General features: G+C 47.2%; 1 protein-coding gene across 1 annotated transcript; it reads left to right on the top strand.

The window, feature by feature from the left end:
• Positions 1-221: 221 nt before the first annotated feature.
• On the top strand, positions 222-10,111 carry Npy4r2 (neuropeptide Y receptor Y4-2). Its single transcript, XM_021635965.2, has 2 exons — positions 222-449; positions 5,627-10,111. Exon 2 carries the CDS (start codon positions 5,686-5,688, stop codon positions 6,811-6,813), a length of 1,128 nt encoding a protein of 375 aa, XP_021491640.2. The 5' UTR covers positions 222-449; positions 5,627-5,685; the 3' UTR covers positions 6,814-10,111.
• Positions 10,112-15,597: the final 5,486 nt, after the last annotated feature.

Genomic DNA, 15,597 nt, shown 5'->3' with positions numbered 1-15,597 from the left:
AGAGAGAGAGAGAGAGAGAGGAAAAGAGGAAGAAAAAGAGTGTGTGCAAGCAAGGTAATTTGCGTGTTGCAGGCTGACAAGTGGGGTGGGCTCCTGTGCGGTCTGCAGCTTGCCTCCTTGGGGCTGGCCGTGGGTGTGGCTCCGAAGGGGGCGGTACTAGAGTTTTGTGGGCGGGTGTGGACTCCGGCTCAGGGGAGGACCAGCGGATGGCTCCGGGGCTAAGGAACACTGCTCTGCTGCCTTGCAGCAGGTGAACCCAGCGCAGATTCTGTAAGAACTGGAGGAACCCATCCTCCGGGAAGCCGAGGGAGCTGCTTGGCTGGGGTCCCTGTGGCAGGGCGCCTGGTGGGCTTCCCAGCCGAGACTTGATGCCACGTCTCCAGGCTGTGGACCTGGGCTTGGTGCTCCAGTCTCCTCACCTGGGACACTGTGGCCTGGTACCTCTCCGGGTGAGTGCCTCTGAGGAAGTGAGTTTCACATCTGAAGTGTCAGGTGTCTGCACGCAGGCACAGAGCTGGTGGCTGGTTGAGGAGGGTTTAGGAGAGGATCATCTGTCAGCAATAGTCCTTCCTAGGGTGATTGTCATTGTGTTCAATGGTTTTCCTTAGATTGATTAGGCAATTAGGCAATTAGGCTCAGCAGAACTTTGGGCCAGGGGTGGCGGTGGGGGTGGGGTTGGCACAGCACACTTTTTCCCCCCATGCTTCAAAATGAAATGCAGACAGGCTTTTCCTGACCTTGCATAATATGCTTCCCTTCCAGCCAGAGTTATCACCCCTCCTGCCAACTCCGTGGGGACTCTACAGCAGCTCTAGATAGTGAATGCGGTCCCCCGGAGGGAGGAGAGTCAAGCCAACACCTGTTTAGAATACACCTAGGCCTGAAGAGGCAGGCCATTCATTGTTGGTACTGCCACGGAGTTGGCTATCTGAGCGGGATTACAGGCAGAGGGCTTCAGGATACCCTCTCTCACGTATCTGAGCCACATCCCAGCATCCCTAGAGGCTCCCCCCAGACCTGGGTCATAGAGGATCAGGCCTGATCCTGGCCGCTTGTGCATCAGCTTTGACACAAGCTCACTTCTCTTTCTTCTTTCCAAAATCTGTGTTAGGCAGGATTGGTGCCAGGTTGGTCTGGTAACCTTGGCCAGGGCCCTTGATCTCACTAAGCCTCCTCCTCAGATGGCTCAGTGATTAAGAGCACTAGCTGCTCTTCCAGAGGACCTGGGTTTGATTCTTAGCAGCCATTTGTAACTTCAGTTCCAGGAGATCTCACTCCCTCTTTCTGGTGTCTATCAGCACCAGGCACACATGTATCATGTGGATAAATATGCAGGCAAAACACTCATTCACATAAAATTAAAGTTTAAATGGAGCTAGCATTAGATGGGACCACATAAATTTGCCATCTTTACAGCTCAAATGCTGACCGCATCATACGGCTCAGCCTAGTAATGCCTTCCTGGTGAGACTGGCGGAGAGCTTATAGTTCAGTAGGATGGCAAGTGACAGTCAGTATTTCTTCTGCCCTGAGTCTCTAGGAAACAAGAACTCTCAGGGTAAGGTAGGGCCTTGCCTTCTTGTCTCTCTTCTCAAAGATGGGCGCCTGCAGCCCGTCTTTCAAAATTCTGCCCCACTTTGTCCCTCCTACCTCAGGGAACTGACTTCCTTTCCAATCCAGATGTCTCCCAGGTTGTCCGTGGGGGTATGCTCACAGGAGCAATTTTTGCATGTTTGTTGCCACTGCTTTCTCTGTGTCTGTCTGGAGCCTCACCTATAGGTAGAATGGTGGAGGAAGCACACAGTATCATTCTGAGCGGTCCAGAGCTAATCAGGGCCTGTGGATAGGATTGGTCCTCAGCTCTGAGATACGCAGAGTGGGACTGTGACCCCCTCCAGCCCTGGGGCCAGAGAAGCCCTTCCTTACAGCTGGGCTATGAGCAGGACAGGGTGCCATGGGACACGATGGCACCACACATGAGAGCTGTTTGAGGCCAGGTATAGGTAAAGGATCAGTGTGGGTAATGGGTCCTGGCATATGCTAAGCTACTGCCCATCTTGCCTCTGGGTTAGCACCAGGCAGCTGCTGTCAGGTAGAACGAGAGGCCCGGCCATGGCTGTGTTTTCCTGTGGCCAGCTCCTGCTGGGAGATAAAGTCCCTTAGGATGGAGTTGGTGGAATGAATGGAAAAGGAATTAGTATGTGATGGATACCTGTGAGCCAGTTTGGCCTTTGGTACCTCTACCTCCCAGAAGGTGGTAAAGAAAGTTCATGAATGGGACCTTTTTCCATTCATCAATTACATCGTTTGCCCAAAGAAGACAGACACTGACCTGAGAAGTGTCCAGAGAATAGGGTCTCCAAATCCCACTTTCCTACTCCTCCCCGTTTCTTTGTCAGTCCTGCCCCAAGAGTGAGCCAGACTGCCCTGCAGCATAGGCGCCCACACTCTCTGTCCCTCACATCACTGATGAACTTGTTGCCAGCAATTTACCTCCCCATTTGAAAATCAGTTGGCGTGACTGAGCAGCCCAGTCAGTGGATCATTGAGACCACTCTCACTCTCCTCACTACAGTGGCTGGCAAACCTTGTGATATGCTCCTCATCAGAACCCTTCTCAAAACTTCTCTTTCCTATACCTTTTTAAAAAAAAATTCTTTATTAATTGCACTTTATTCACTTTGTATCCCCCCTGTGGTTCCCTCCTTCCTCCCATCCCAATCCCTCCCTTCCTCCACCCTCTGCATGCAATGGAATGAAATTCTTCATTTCCACATTTTCTAAAGCTATTCCCCCCCAATAAAATCAGGTTTTGATATTTTTTTTTTAAAAGAAAGAAAGAAAATGAAAATTTCAGTGATTCGCAAAGCCACTGGGCTGATGGGTGGCAGAGCTGTTATTTTACCCCAGCACAAGTATGTAGCCCGCTGGCCTGTGTAGGATCCTGGCATGGCATTTTGCCCACTCCTTACACACAGGCGATGGTTCCATCTGTGTGGCAGGGAACCCTGTGGTTGACCGCAGAAGTTCTCAGATGACCTGGAGACATAGGCTCTTGAATGGAAAGTCTCCTCCGCTCCCTGTTGTCCAGTGACCTGCTCCCTTCAACCTCATGGTCTCACTCTGGCCATTCCTAATCTTAGTCTCTTTAGTCCTAATTGGTGATGAATAAGCTGGGTCATGATAGCTTCTTCTGAGGCCTTGGTGGCACCTAGTCTTTCCTTCCTCGCCTGGCCCTATTCAGATGCACCCCTCAAGGATACTCCACCTTCAGCAAGGACTCAGCTCTCCTGATGACCTGGGCTCAGGGTTTAAGTGACTGGTCAGCAGTGCTTGTCTGGCTGGTCCATACCTATCCTGTGAGTTAGTGTTCCCCTGGTTTATCTGAGAAAAAGGCCACGAGCCAAGTAAACCCCTGCATGCTGCCCTTTTAAATGTCCCTTTCCTTCTGTCTTGGATGTTTCCGAGGCTCAATCTATTCTCTACATCTAAGTGATCTTTCTGGAATGCACATGTCTTGCTGGGAGCCTTTCAATGGCTCATCCATCATCCCTGGCCTGGCTTACCTCGCCAGCCTCATCATTTCTTCTTTCTTCTCTCTCCTTCGGTCCAGCTGTTCCGAACTGCTTGCTTATCTCAGGAGGCTACTGTCCTTCCTGCCTCTGTGCCTCTGTGTGTGCTATTCTCTATACCTGGGGCTTTCCCCTCTCCTTTATCTCTTTTTTAGCCTGTGAGCTCTAGATTCTACACCATCTTGTCTTTCTCCCCGCCTTAGATCCATCTCTCATCTCCCAGGTCATAGTGCCCACAGTATTGACTGTGGCAATAGCATTGTGGCTTTGAGGTCCATCTGCATTCCCCCTGATCAGTTCCTCTGTCTGGGAGGGCCCTGGCTGTATAAGGTGTCTCAGTCCTTACCCTAGGGCTTGGGCCATGTTGGTCAAGCAGATGAACAAAACAGTGATCCCTGCCTGGAGCTTTCCCTGTCTGCCAACTCCCTTCTGGTCATGCTGGTGTTGCCCTACACCAATGTCCTCACCCTGATTGATGGTCAAACATAGTCTGGGCTTCTTTTCCTTTTGGGCCAGTGCACCTGCCACAGATTCATGAGGCTATGGCTCTACATTTTTTTCTCTTAAATTCTAGCCCTTGTGTTTGGCTGGGAATATTTCATCTTGTTATATTTGGCCAAATGCTTTTTTTTTCCCCCAGAGGATTGTGGTTTCAGCCAACTCTTTTTCCCTGAAAAGCTGTCAGCCCAAATAACTAGATTGTAAACTGTCAGTTACATTGATTTTGTAAATGGCCAGGTGAGACTCACTTCTATAGGTCAGGTCAAATAAACAGCGAATGACATTTTTGACAGTTGGGAAACCAATTTTATTGATTTTTGACTAATTTGCCCTTTCTGTCAAAACTGCACTTGATAACAAAGATAAGTGTATATTGAGAGTGGGATGTACATTCAAAAAACAAAACAAAACAAAACAAAACAGGCATGGCTGATAGATGGCATCAAAGAATTATTTTTAACAGACTATTCTGCTATAAAAACCATTTTTCAAAATCGGGTCTCTGAACTGTGTGCAGCAAAATCCTACCAGCTACTTCCTAAAATACAGATTCCATGGCTCCATCCTAGACTCGCTTAACTCTTTCTCCTGGTAAGGGGCCCTGGAATGTTCACTCTGAACATGCCCCCTGAGATGACCTATCAGTTCAGTGAAGCTTGAGAATGGCAAGCCTGTGAGATTGCTGCTGCCTGGGAAGCCTGCGTGATGCTCTCTAAGGGTATGTGCAACAAGAGGGTGGGTGACTCTCCGTGTTAGGCTGCTTATCACTGCCATTACTGCCTGAAGGATTTGGAACCCAGCGTCTGAAGAGTCAGTTAGAGGATGCCTTTGCTCAGGAAGCCCAAGAGGAAGGTCCAGGGGGTGGAAGTACGTCAGGTGACTTGAGCATAGTGATGCTGGTGACCAGATGTGCGAAACATGTAGTGTGGGCAGCATGGGAAGGCAGTGTTCTGACGAATCAATCTTCATTCCTTCCTGGATGTCCTCACCTTCACCACATGCCCCCTCAGATACAAGGCTGACAGGGTGCTAGGGTCTGAAACCAGGAGGGTGTGCTGTGTGCCAAAAAGTTCAGGTTCCATGGGTGTCATGAAAGACCGGGAGAGTCACTATCAAGGATCTATTGCTGTCTTTGTTGGAATGAAGGGCTTTCCATGTTCCAAGTTCCTTATCATCAGCGCAGCCTCAGATCCTGAGGCCCGAGGGAGCTTGTTGGGCAGGTTATGGTACCAGACAGTCTGATATTTTATCATCTGTGTGAATATGGGTAAATGGCTCCCTCTGTGGAGTTTAGATTCTTCACCAATGGACTGAGTTGATAATACTTGTCAGAATAAAGTAGCTAATATGCAAGGCACTGAGCACAGTCTCTGGCTTGCAGCAAGTGCTGTCTACAAGATAGAGATCATTGGGGTGCCTGTCTCTCTCCTTAAGCCTCATATGATAAGCCTCACAGGATAGAAACAGCTAAGAACCTTCTCTTCTTGCCCTTATTCTTACCTGGATTATATCCTGGAAGCATGGTTCCTGAGTCCTCTTTGTTTGCTTTGCAGGCTGCATCTCTAAAGTGGACCCCTTAGTCCTGGAGTTTGTGGCTCTTCTCACAGCCACCATGAATACCTCTCATTTCCTGGCCTCCCTCTTCCCAGGATTCCTACGGGGCAAGAATGGGACCAATCCATTGGATTTCCTCTACAACTTCTCTGATGGCTGCCATGATTCTGCAAACCTGCTGGCCTTCATCATCACCACCTATAGCATCGAGACCATCTTGGGGGTCCTGGGAAACCTCTGCTTGATATATGTGACCACAAGGCAAAAGGAAAAGTCTAGTGTGACCAACTTACTCATTGCCAACCTGGCCTTCTCTGACTTCCTCATGTGCCTCATCTGCCAGCCACTCACAGTCACCTACACTATCATGGACTACTGGATTTTTGGTGAAATCCTTTGCAAGATGTTAACTTTTATCCAGTGTATGTCGGTGACAGTATCCATCCTCTCATTGGTCCTTGTGGCCCTGGAGAGGCACCAGCTCATCATCAATCCAACAGGCTGGAAGCCAAGTATTTTCCAAGCCTACCTGGGGATTTTGGTCATCTGGATCATTTCTTGCTTCCTCTCCTTACCCTTCCTGGCCAATAGCATCCTAAATGACCTCTTTCACTACAACCACTCAAAGGCTGTAGAGTTTCTAGAGGACAAGGAGGTCTGCTTTGTATCCTGGTCCTCAGACCAGCACCGTCTCATCTACACCACCTTTCTGCTGCTCTTTCAGTACTGTATCCCTCTGGTCTTCATCCTGGTCTGCTACGTGCGCATCTACCAGCGCCTGTGGAGGCAGCGGCACATGTTCCATAAGGACGCTTGCAGCTCGCGAATGGGACAGATGAAGCGGATCAATGGCATGCTCATGGCCATGGTGGCTGTCTTCGCAGTTCTCTGGCTGCCCCTGCATGTGTTCAACACAGTGGAGGACTGGTACCAGGAGGCCATCCCTGCTTGCCATGGCAACCTCATCTTCTTGATATGTCACCTGTTTGCCATGGCTTCCACCTGTGTAAACCCTTTCATCTACGGCTTTCTCAACACCAACTTCAAGAAGGATATCAGGGCTCTGGTTCTGACCTGCCATTGCAGGACACCCCGAAGGGAGTCTGAGCATCTGCCCCTGTCCACAGTGCACACGGACCTCTCCAAAGGCTCTCTGAGGCTGGGTAGCAAGTCTAACTTCAGATAGTCGTATCTAGGCTTTTCCCCACCATTTTCCTGTGACAGACACTTTCACTTAGCTAAGTAGACACTTTGCAAGTTGTGGGTAGCATCCTGTCATTTCTGGCTTTTGAGGTCCAGATAGGCTGGCAAGAGACTTGAAGCTCGACAATCAGGTGGTTTAGCCATTTGCCTCTGGGAAGTTTTAGAGTCCAGATTCTGCAAGTCACAGAGTGAACTTTGCTGCTTAAGCTGCAGGGTGTTGGAGCCAGAGGTGGCTCACTCTAACGGTCACCTAGCACAGACGCCTGACCTAAAAGCCTTCACCCACATCCTGACCATTCAGCTAACTTGCCCTGGGTGATGGGCTGTGCTCTTTCACGGGATGCTGGGGGCTCTGGTAGCCTTCCGCAGTAGCAGTTGCACAGAAGCAGGTCCAAGAGAGTTGAGAGTCTGTTTAATAAAACTCGCCGAAAAGAACAGGAACAATAGGAATGGGCAACGATGAATAGAGCTGTCTCACCTACGAGGGTCAAAGTTCAGTGTCCCTCCTGGCTGCTGAACTGGGTCCAAGGCATCCTCAGTGTGTGGACTAGACAGCTTGTTCTTGGAAAAAAGGAAATGCCAAGATTTCTTTTGGCCCACGTAAGACAGGGTTTTGCATCCCAGTTCTGTCTGTGTAGAGCAATCTTCCAATACGGTGAATACACTAGTCCCGTGGGAAACTTATGCCAACACCGAGCAGGTCTTATGGACATTCTGGTCCTGGTCCCTTACCAAGCATGTGTGCAACTGATGTCCAGGACATGTGCTCTTGGTGCTGCTGCTTCTTTCTGTCTTGTCACAGCTTTTGCCCTCATCTCCAGCTGAGCTCCTTTGTTCCTGGATTTTGAGACAATTCCTTTTCTTTTCTTTTTCTTTTTCTTTTTCAGACTGGGTTTTACTGCATAACCAGGCTTGTCTAGAGCTCCCGTCAAGCCTGCTTTCTCAGCACCGATAAAGGCATAAGCCATCACACACGATGAAAAATGAGCTTTGGAAACACCCCTGTTATCTGGTATAGTCTATTGCTGACTATTTCAGGTGACAACTTTGAGCAAAGCTCAGACTCTCAGGCCCACCCTGGCAAGATGCCATTATCCAAACTGCACAACAACCTGGGATCTCAGACTTCTCCAGATGTGGTTCTGGTTTCTGGGATGTACACTTTTTATGAGTTAGGCTCAATGAGGCTAGGATGCCAGTGGTCCAGATTAGATATTTAGCGAGGCGTGATGTAGAAGCTCCATGGAATGTGTTCTGTCTTCCTCCCTGCTTAGTCAGGATGACATTCGCCTGCCCCGACAGCTGTCTCCTGACCCTGTAATCTGGTGTGCTGGTATCTGAGGGCCCTCGAGATTTCTTGGTTGCCAGCTTCCTTGATGTTTGCTCTCCTAAGTGTGGTCTGAGGCCCAGCAGACCTCACTGCTGGAGGCTGTTGGATAGAAGAGCCTTTGTTGCCACCGCAGATGTGCTCAATCTGAATCTGCATTTGGTCAAAATGCATAGGTTACTTGTAGGTGCACTGCAGTCAGGAAGCTCTGGGAAACAGATCCACCTGGGGCTTGGGGTTATTGGGTGAGAACCTGCAGACATGCACTCTGGGGTCTGGAGTGGATCCATGTTCTGAACATATCTTTAAGCTTTGAGTTGCTGAGAAGGTCTGTTCTGCTTTGGCTGCATGTAGACATATTCAACAAATACTTGCCAAATACATAGATTATCAAGTTCCAACCAGAGGGAGCCTGCCCTTTGCATTCTTCTCAGTTTCTCTTAAAACTGCAAGTTTCCCATCAGTTTTGATAGCCGCTTACCAGAAACTGCTCCAGTAAAAGAGCCGGGACCTCAGGATTTCTACGTAACTCCTCGCAAGGTTGGTGGAGGGGTGCTCCTATGAGAGGTGAGTAGCTGCATGGAGGGGTACGAGGATTGGAGCTGGAAACATATTCCCACAAAGGAGGCCTGGGATTTCGGAGCCTATGTGAAGCCTTGTCAGACCCTGGCAGTAAGAGCTCAACTCGGTTTCACTCTAGCCTTTTCCTCTTAAATGAGCAGTCTTGACTTGCTTTTTCCTTTATAAAAATAATAATATTCAAAGATAAACATATTCACAAATAAAGTGAGGAAAAAGATTGCCACTTGGGGGGCTCTTTTAGTTAGTGTATGCATCTGTGTGTTTTGAAAATATGAAATTAAAACGTGTATGTATTTATATTTACATGTACATACTATTTAAGGATCATGTACATAATATTTAAGGATCGTTTCATCTGAGGCAGGGTATTGCTATATGACTTAGGCCACTATAGAACTAACTGAATAATCCAATGCGTGATTCTCCTGCCTCTGTGTTTTGAGTGCTGAGATTATAGGCTGATATCACCACAGGTGTCTTAATTTGATTTTGCTGTTGTTTCACTTCAGGAATTTTCATTTCATTTCCTTCCTTCCTTCATACCTTTCACTAATGTGTTCATCAAATATGCTAGATACTGTATTAGCTGTAAGGGGTACAATGATTAATTAGCACAAGAAGGCCTGTTATTACTATCTTTAATTATTCTGAAGCTATGTTCAGGTTGTAGCCATAAAACACATAGAAGATGGAGGTGGTAAAGAGATTTATTTATTTTAAAGAAAGATTTATTTTTAGCTGGAGTCAAGTGTAAGCATGTGTATCTATGTGTTAGTTTGTGAACATGAATGCAGTTGCCCGTGGAGGCCAGAGGTGTGGGGGCCCCTGGAGCCGAGGTTATAGACAGTTATCCAGCACCTGATGATGTGGGTACTGGGAACACAATGAGGGTCCTCTGTAAGATCAGTACCTGCTATTAACACTGGCCATTTCTCCTGCCCTGGGCTGCTGTTGAAGATTTACCGTTAGCACCAAGTCTTTATTGAGAATTACCTGGACTACGTGATATCTCTTTTCTTTCTTCTGTGATCTACCCAGCCCATGAACACTCCTTTCTAAGTTCATCTGTTATCTCTCTGTGAAGCTTCAGGGGTTCCACATGGCCATGCCAGACAGTGGTTGTTGTGTGAATGAGAAATGACTCACTTAGCTCATTTATTACTTAGTCCCCAGTTAGTGGAAATGTTTGGGGAGGTTATGGAACCTTTAGGAGGTAGACCCTTGCTGGAGGAAGTATGTCACTGGGGTGGGCTTTGAGGGTTTATAGCCTTGCCATACTTCCTGTTCTCCCTTCTGACTTCCAGTGTGTGAACAAAATATGGTCCCTCGGCTTCTTGTTCCAGCCTCCATCTTTCCCCTGCACTGTGGACTCCATCCCTCTGAAATCATAAATCAAAATAAACCATTTTCTTTCCTATCTTGCTTTCTGTCAAGAGTATTTCATTACATTAACAGAAAAGTATCTAATGCAACTGTATAATTCATCATCTAAACTAGGGTCCTTGAGTCCTGCTAATAACCATTCTGGGACAACAGGAAAAATTACCCCAGGAAACAGCTATGTGAGATGGTCCTACTATTAATAAGCCCAACCCTTTAACACAGCCTGACCCCAGCAGTTCTCTCCAGCCCACTGTTCATGTCCTTTTATCATATGGTCTCATCTCAAAGGAAACACAATTCCTCAGCACGCCTGGGCTTTATACTCTATTTACTCCCCGTCCTTTTCCTCCTGCCTTCCCGAAACCCTCAGCCCCTATCAATGACTAATACTTCACTCACCGCCTGGGTAAGTCTATAAGTGGGATCACTTTTCCTTCAAAACACAAGCCCACTGTCACTATTCATTATTTCACTCATCCCACAAATACTGATTTTTGTTTACTTATTTATTTTTTAATACTGATTATTATTATGCACTCATTATTCAGTGGGCACATGGCGAATAAGACTGAAAACAAACTATCACCAAAATTGAGGAAATACTGCCTTTTATGGACCTTATGTCTTATGTATGGCCCTAGGGATGGGCGCTGAGATTCAGGGCACAGTTTCCTGTTGCTGTGGCTCTCAGGTTCAAATAGACACACCCGTTATCTCACAATGCTGTGAACTCACTGAGAGCAAATCCCAGGAAGCCATTTTTACATTCCTGTAACTCTCATATGCCCTTTATAGAGCTCAGACTCAACAAATGTTGGCCAAGAACAGAATGTAAGAAGGCTATTTACTTAGCTTAAAAAGGACTTTTTTTTCTTTCTCTTTTTTTCTTTCTTTCTTTCTTTCTTTCTTTCTTTCTTTCTTTCTTTCTTTCTTTTAACAACCAATTCATTGTTTTCGAGATACCTGTGCAGGATTAATCAAAGAAGAACCTGGATCTCCATTGACCCTAACAATCTTCCCACCCATTCCTCAAATTTTATAACTTAGAAGGGGCATGGCTGAGTAATCATGGCTTGTTTTCTCCTTGTTTAAATGTCGCCACTTCCTTGATATCTATTCCCCTTGGCTTGGAAGAGAGCTTATCAAAGTGTTGAAGAGGCCAGCCCAAGGCCCTCTTAAATGCATATCCCTTCATAAGTATGTGAATAGGGCAGTCAATCATTATTCTGACTTCCAAAGAAATCAGATTGGAAATAGGCCATACATTCAGAACAAAGAATACTAGCCTGTTGGTAAAAACTTTGAGATAGCCCCTGTGGGGTGTCATTTGCACCCTTTTGTACAAGGTAGATGGACACAAGTTTCCCTAGAGAAAAGGCCTTTTGGAGAACCCTTTGGTTGGGGTTCAGGGGTTCCTCAGTTGGTAAAGTACTTGCCATGCAACTCTGAAAAACTGAGTTTGAATCCTAGAGCTCACACACAAAGCCAGGCATGCTGGTGTGTACTCCTAATCCAAGAGCTGGGAGGCAGAGACAAGCAGACCCTTGGTGTTGCTGGCCTGCCAGTGTAGGCCAGTAAACAAGCCCTCGGGCCTAGTGAGGGACCTTGTCTCAACAAACAAGAAGGATGGCTCTTGAGCAGCGGTTCTCAGTCCTCCTAAAGGTGCGACCCCTTAATACAGTTCTTCACAGTGTGGTGACCCTTAACCACAAAAGGATTTTCATTGCTGCTTCACAACTGTTACTTTGGGACTGTTAAGAATTATAATGCAAATATCTGATATTTTCAATGGTCTTGGGCGAACCACAGGTTAAGAACTGCTTGAGAATCACTACCCAAGGTTGACTTTTGTCTTCCATGCACATCTGTGTGTGTGTGTGTGTGTGTGTGTGTGTGTGCGTGTAGTCTTAAAATATATTAAAGATGGAGGTGGGTTTAGACTTATGCAGCACCTGCATAACATGATGTGGGTGCTGGAAACTCAACTTGGGTCCTCTGCAAGAGCAGCACCCGCTCTTAACCCCAGCCTTTACCCCAGCCCTGGGAAAAGAGATGTGTAAATGGGGGCAGGAATAACCTGGATGTGGAGGTAGACGCAAATTTTTCGTTACTTTGTCTTACACATTCAGCTCCTGGGACAGACTGCTCCCTCTATCCCCTTGATTTTGGCTCTCTAGAAACTGAACTCATGGCCCCTCTCCCAGAGAAGGAAACATCAAGTCACATTATCTTCATAAATGGAGGTAACCATCTAAGACCTCCTGCTAAATTCAGGAGTAATAAACTGAGGCTCAATCTCATCTCCCTGTAGGTCTTCTGGTTAGCCTGAGTATAGCCTTCGCTTGACAATTCCTAACTCTTACCTTTGGGTGTGAACTAGCAGGAAGAGCCCGGGTTTAGGCACTGGACAGACCTGAAATTCAAGGTCAAGCTCATGATCCTCCTTCAGTCTCAGCTCCCTGTTTGTGAAATGAAGGCAATGAGGCAGAATGGGCTAACACAGGAGGCCCTCTTGGGTTGGTTTTGGGAGAATGCTCAGTTGGGTTCCCCTGCTTTGAGAAAGGGTTGACAGTGAAACTGAGAGGGGTGGACTCCTGAATCACACGGGACTTTGAGTGAGTGAGACGCAACTCAGTAAAGTCTGTCTGGAGTCTCCAGAAGGGCATTTTAGGTTTTTTTTTTTTTTTTTTTTTTTTGTTGTTGTTGTTGTTGTTAATGATGAGTTTGAGGCCAGCCTGGTATACAGAGTGAAAATAAAATAGGAAAATAGGACAGCCAGAAAATAAAAAGCCAAAAAAAAAAAAAAAAGACCCAGAAATCAAAATATACCAACTCCTTTACTAGAAAGATTTTATTATACTCACAAACTTGAATTAAACTATTAAGTTTGTTATAAATCATTGTATTAATTTGTTAGCTGAGTGCACAGAACAAAGAGGAAATTCTAGGCGTATGATGAGAAACTGTAGCAGGAAGCTCCCGTCGTTGGACTGGAGAACAAAGGAGCCAGTTGGATGAATTAGAATTGGGAAGCTGGGGACTGGGAAGAGAGCCCAGTGGGTAAGCACACTTGGACCCAAGTTCTAATGCCCACCTCTCACATAAAAGCCAGGCACAGCCATTCGTGTCTGCAAGACAAGGAAGACTCTAGGAGCACAGCTGAGAGAGCTGTCTCAAAAGATAAGGAGGATGATAGAGGAGGATCTCTGATGTTCTACCCTGGCCTCTGCAGGTGAATGCACAGGTGAGTGCATCTGTATGCACATGCATGTATTACACACACACACACACACACACACACACACACACACACACACACACGCACGCACACAAATATAAATAAAATCGAGAAGCTGAAGGAGGGGCCCCACTGTGCTGCTGTCTCATAGGAACATGCCCTGAGGCTGGCTCTAAAGGTGTTTATACACAGACTTCACCCAGCCACTGCTGGGTGAAGGAGCAACAGGAAGTACTCCCAGGAGGGGCAGCAGATAGAGGGAAGCTGTCCTCTTGGCCGGGCTTCAAAGAAGGCATCGCCAGCTGAATCTGGAAGATGGTCAGAACTGGTAGGACACTAGCATGTCACCAAGTATGCCAGGTTAGGGATGCTGCTGAGCCAAGAGCAGGGAGGATGGCCACAATTCTGGATCCCTAACCATCTAACTGGACCCCAAGTCTTTGTTCCATCGGGTTCAGGGCTTGCTTCCTTGAACTTCTCAGCCCAAGGTCTTGTCCCTCTCACCAGCCCAGAAGTCCATGCCATTGCTCTGGAATGGAATGGTGCACTCGTTTTTTAACTTATCTTTGACTCAAGGCAGTGTGGGCTGCAGAAAAATTTTGCCCGGTTTCCATAGGGACTGTGGGGTTTGGGCCCTGTGTATAGCCTCAGGCTCCAGCTTGCTGAGCAGGGGCAGTTTTTCACTGACAGTCAGAGTCTTGAGCAGTGCAAGGCTTCAGAAGATGACAAGGTTGCACAGGGAATCCCATGAAGGCTGTGCTCCCCCTGTCCCAAGTCCTCCCCTTGCTGTCCTGATACTATCCTCAAATGCATTATCCGGGCTTCTTCCCAACCCAGAAGTTAAGGGGGCTCTGTGTCTAGCCCCAAGCCTTATTCTTGTCCAGAATTGACCTGGGCATCCAAGGAGCCTGGGTGGACACTGTTGCTTATCTCCCAGTTGTTCAGTGAGTTCCATGTCATCTTCCTACGAGAAGGATTGGAAGTCAGTAACTCTCTGAATCTCACTTCCATGTCAATCAAATGGATATTTGGGCCAGAAACATCCAGTAAATCTGTGCTTCTGAAATGCCATGATTTTTTATTTTATTTTATCTCTGTCAGAACTTGAGTGATTTTGGCTCTCTCCAGCCTCCCCACAGAATAGAGCAGAGACCCATAAGTGTCGGGACTGAGCGGAGTACCTAACATATGGAGGAAGTTATGTGGTTTTTGTTACGTGCCCTGCTGTTATTTCATGAGCACTTGCCTCATTTTTCCGCCCTGCATACCCAGGCCAGAGTACGATTTTGTGGTTCAATTAGTTAATCTATTCTTTGAAGTTAAGATTAGTTGTATCAGAGCTGTATACATCGCTGTTCAGAGCCAGTCAACAGCCTCTTTGTTCTCCGTTATTGCTAAGAACTGTTCCGCACATGGTAATCGATAAGGAGCCACAAATGTCCAACTGGTTGAGAAACAAACAAAGGACTTGTGCGCTGCCAGCCTGGGGTTCAGCCTGGGGTCCAGCCTGGGGTCCAGCCTGGGGTTCTCTGATGCTGCACCTGTGTCAAGAGGTCAGGACAGACACTTCCTTGTCAGCGTCTTTACAGCCTCTGCCTCGCTCCAGCTTCACTTGGCTCAGGGCTGGGAAAAATCCAAGCCTGGTGGACATGACACATGAAAAGGACATGAGTTCTCTTCTGGGAGGGTTTATCCCCCAACCACGGCATCGGGTGGCTTGTGCAGTCTCCCAGCATTCCAACCCCGAGGTCATCTTCATTCCCTCCTGCTCTGCAGGCTTTGTCCTTGCAACCTACAAACTCAATGGAGTCCCACAATTAGAGATAAGCTTCTCAAGACTTTGCCAATTCTTCCAAGGTATTTGGCAATCGTGGACACCGCGTTCACTTTCCCTTTGTTTTTCAACTGACTGACATTATGATTTCTAAGCTGCTTAAGTTTAATTATCCTTCTGAAAACCATAAATGTCTTGGCCTCAGCCATGGAGTTTGGATTCTTACTCTGCTTGAGAATCTTTTGTTTGTTGTTTTGTTTCTTTAATATAATTTTTATTCATTAAAATTTATTCACTTTGTATCCCAGCTTTAGCCCCATCCTCATCCCTTCCCAATCCTGCCCTCCCTCCCTCCTTCATCTCCTCCCATGCCCCTTCTCCAGTCCACTGATAGGGGAGGACCTCCTCCCCTTCCATCTGACCCTAGCCTATCAGGTCTCATCAGGGCTGTCTTTCATAGTCT

The sequence above is a fragment of the Meriones unguiculatus genome, chromosome 9, assembly GCF_030254825.1.
Source record: "Meriones unguiculatus strain TT.TT164.6M chromosome 9, Bangor_MerUng_6.1, whole genome shotgun sequence".
Lineage (NCBI taxonomy): Eukaryota > Metazoa > Chordata > Mammalia > Rodentia > Muridae > Meriones > Meriones unguiculatus.
The sequence above is the reverse complement of the archived record's forward strand: the minus strand, read 5'-3'. Positions and strand labels throughout refer to the sequence as shown.

Bases quoted from the DNA above. Each gene is read 5' to 3' on its own strand.
- Npy4r2 (XM_021635965.2), top strand. From the start codon at position 5,686: ATGAATACCTCTCATTTCCTGGCCTCCCTCTTCCCAGGATTCCTACGG.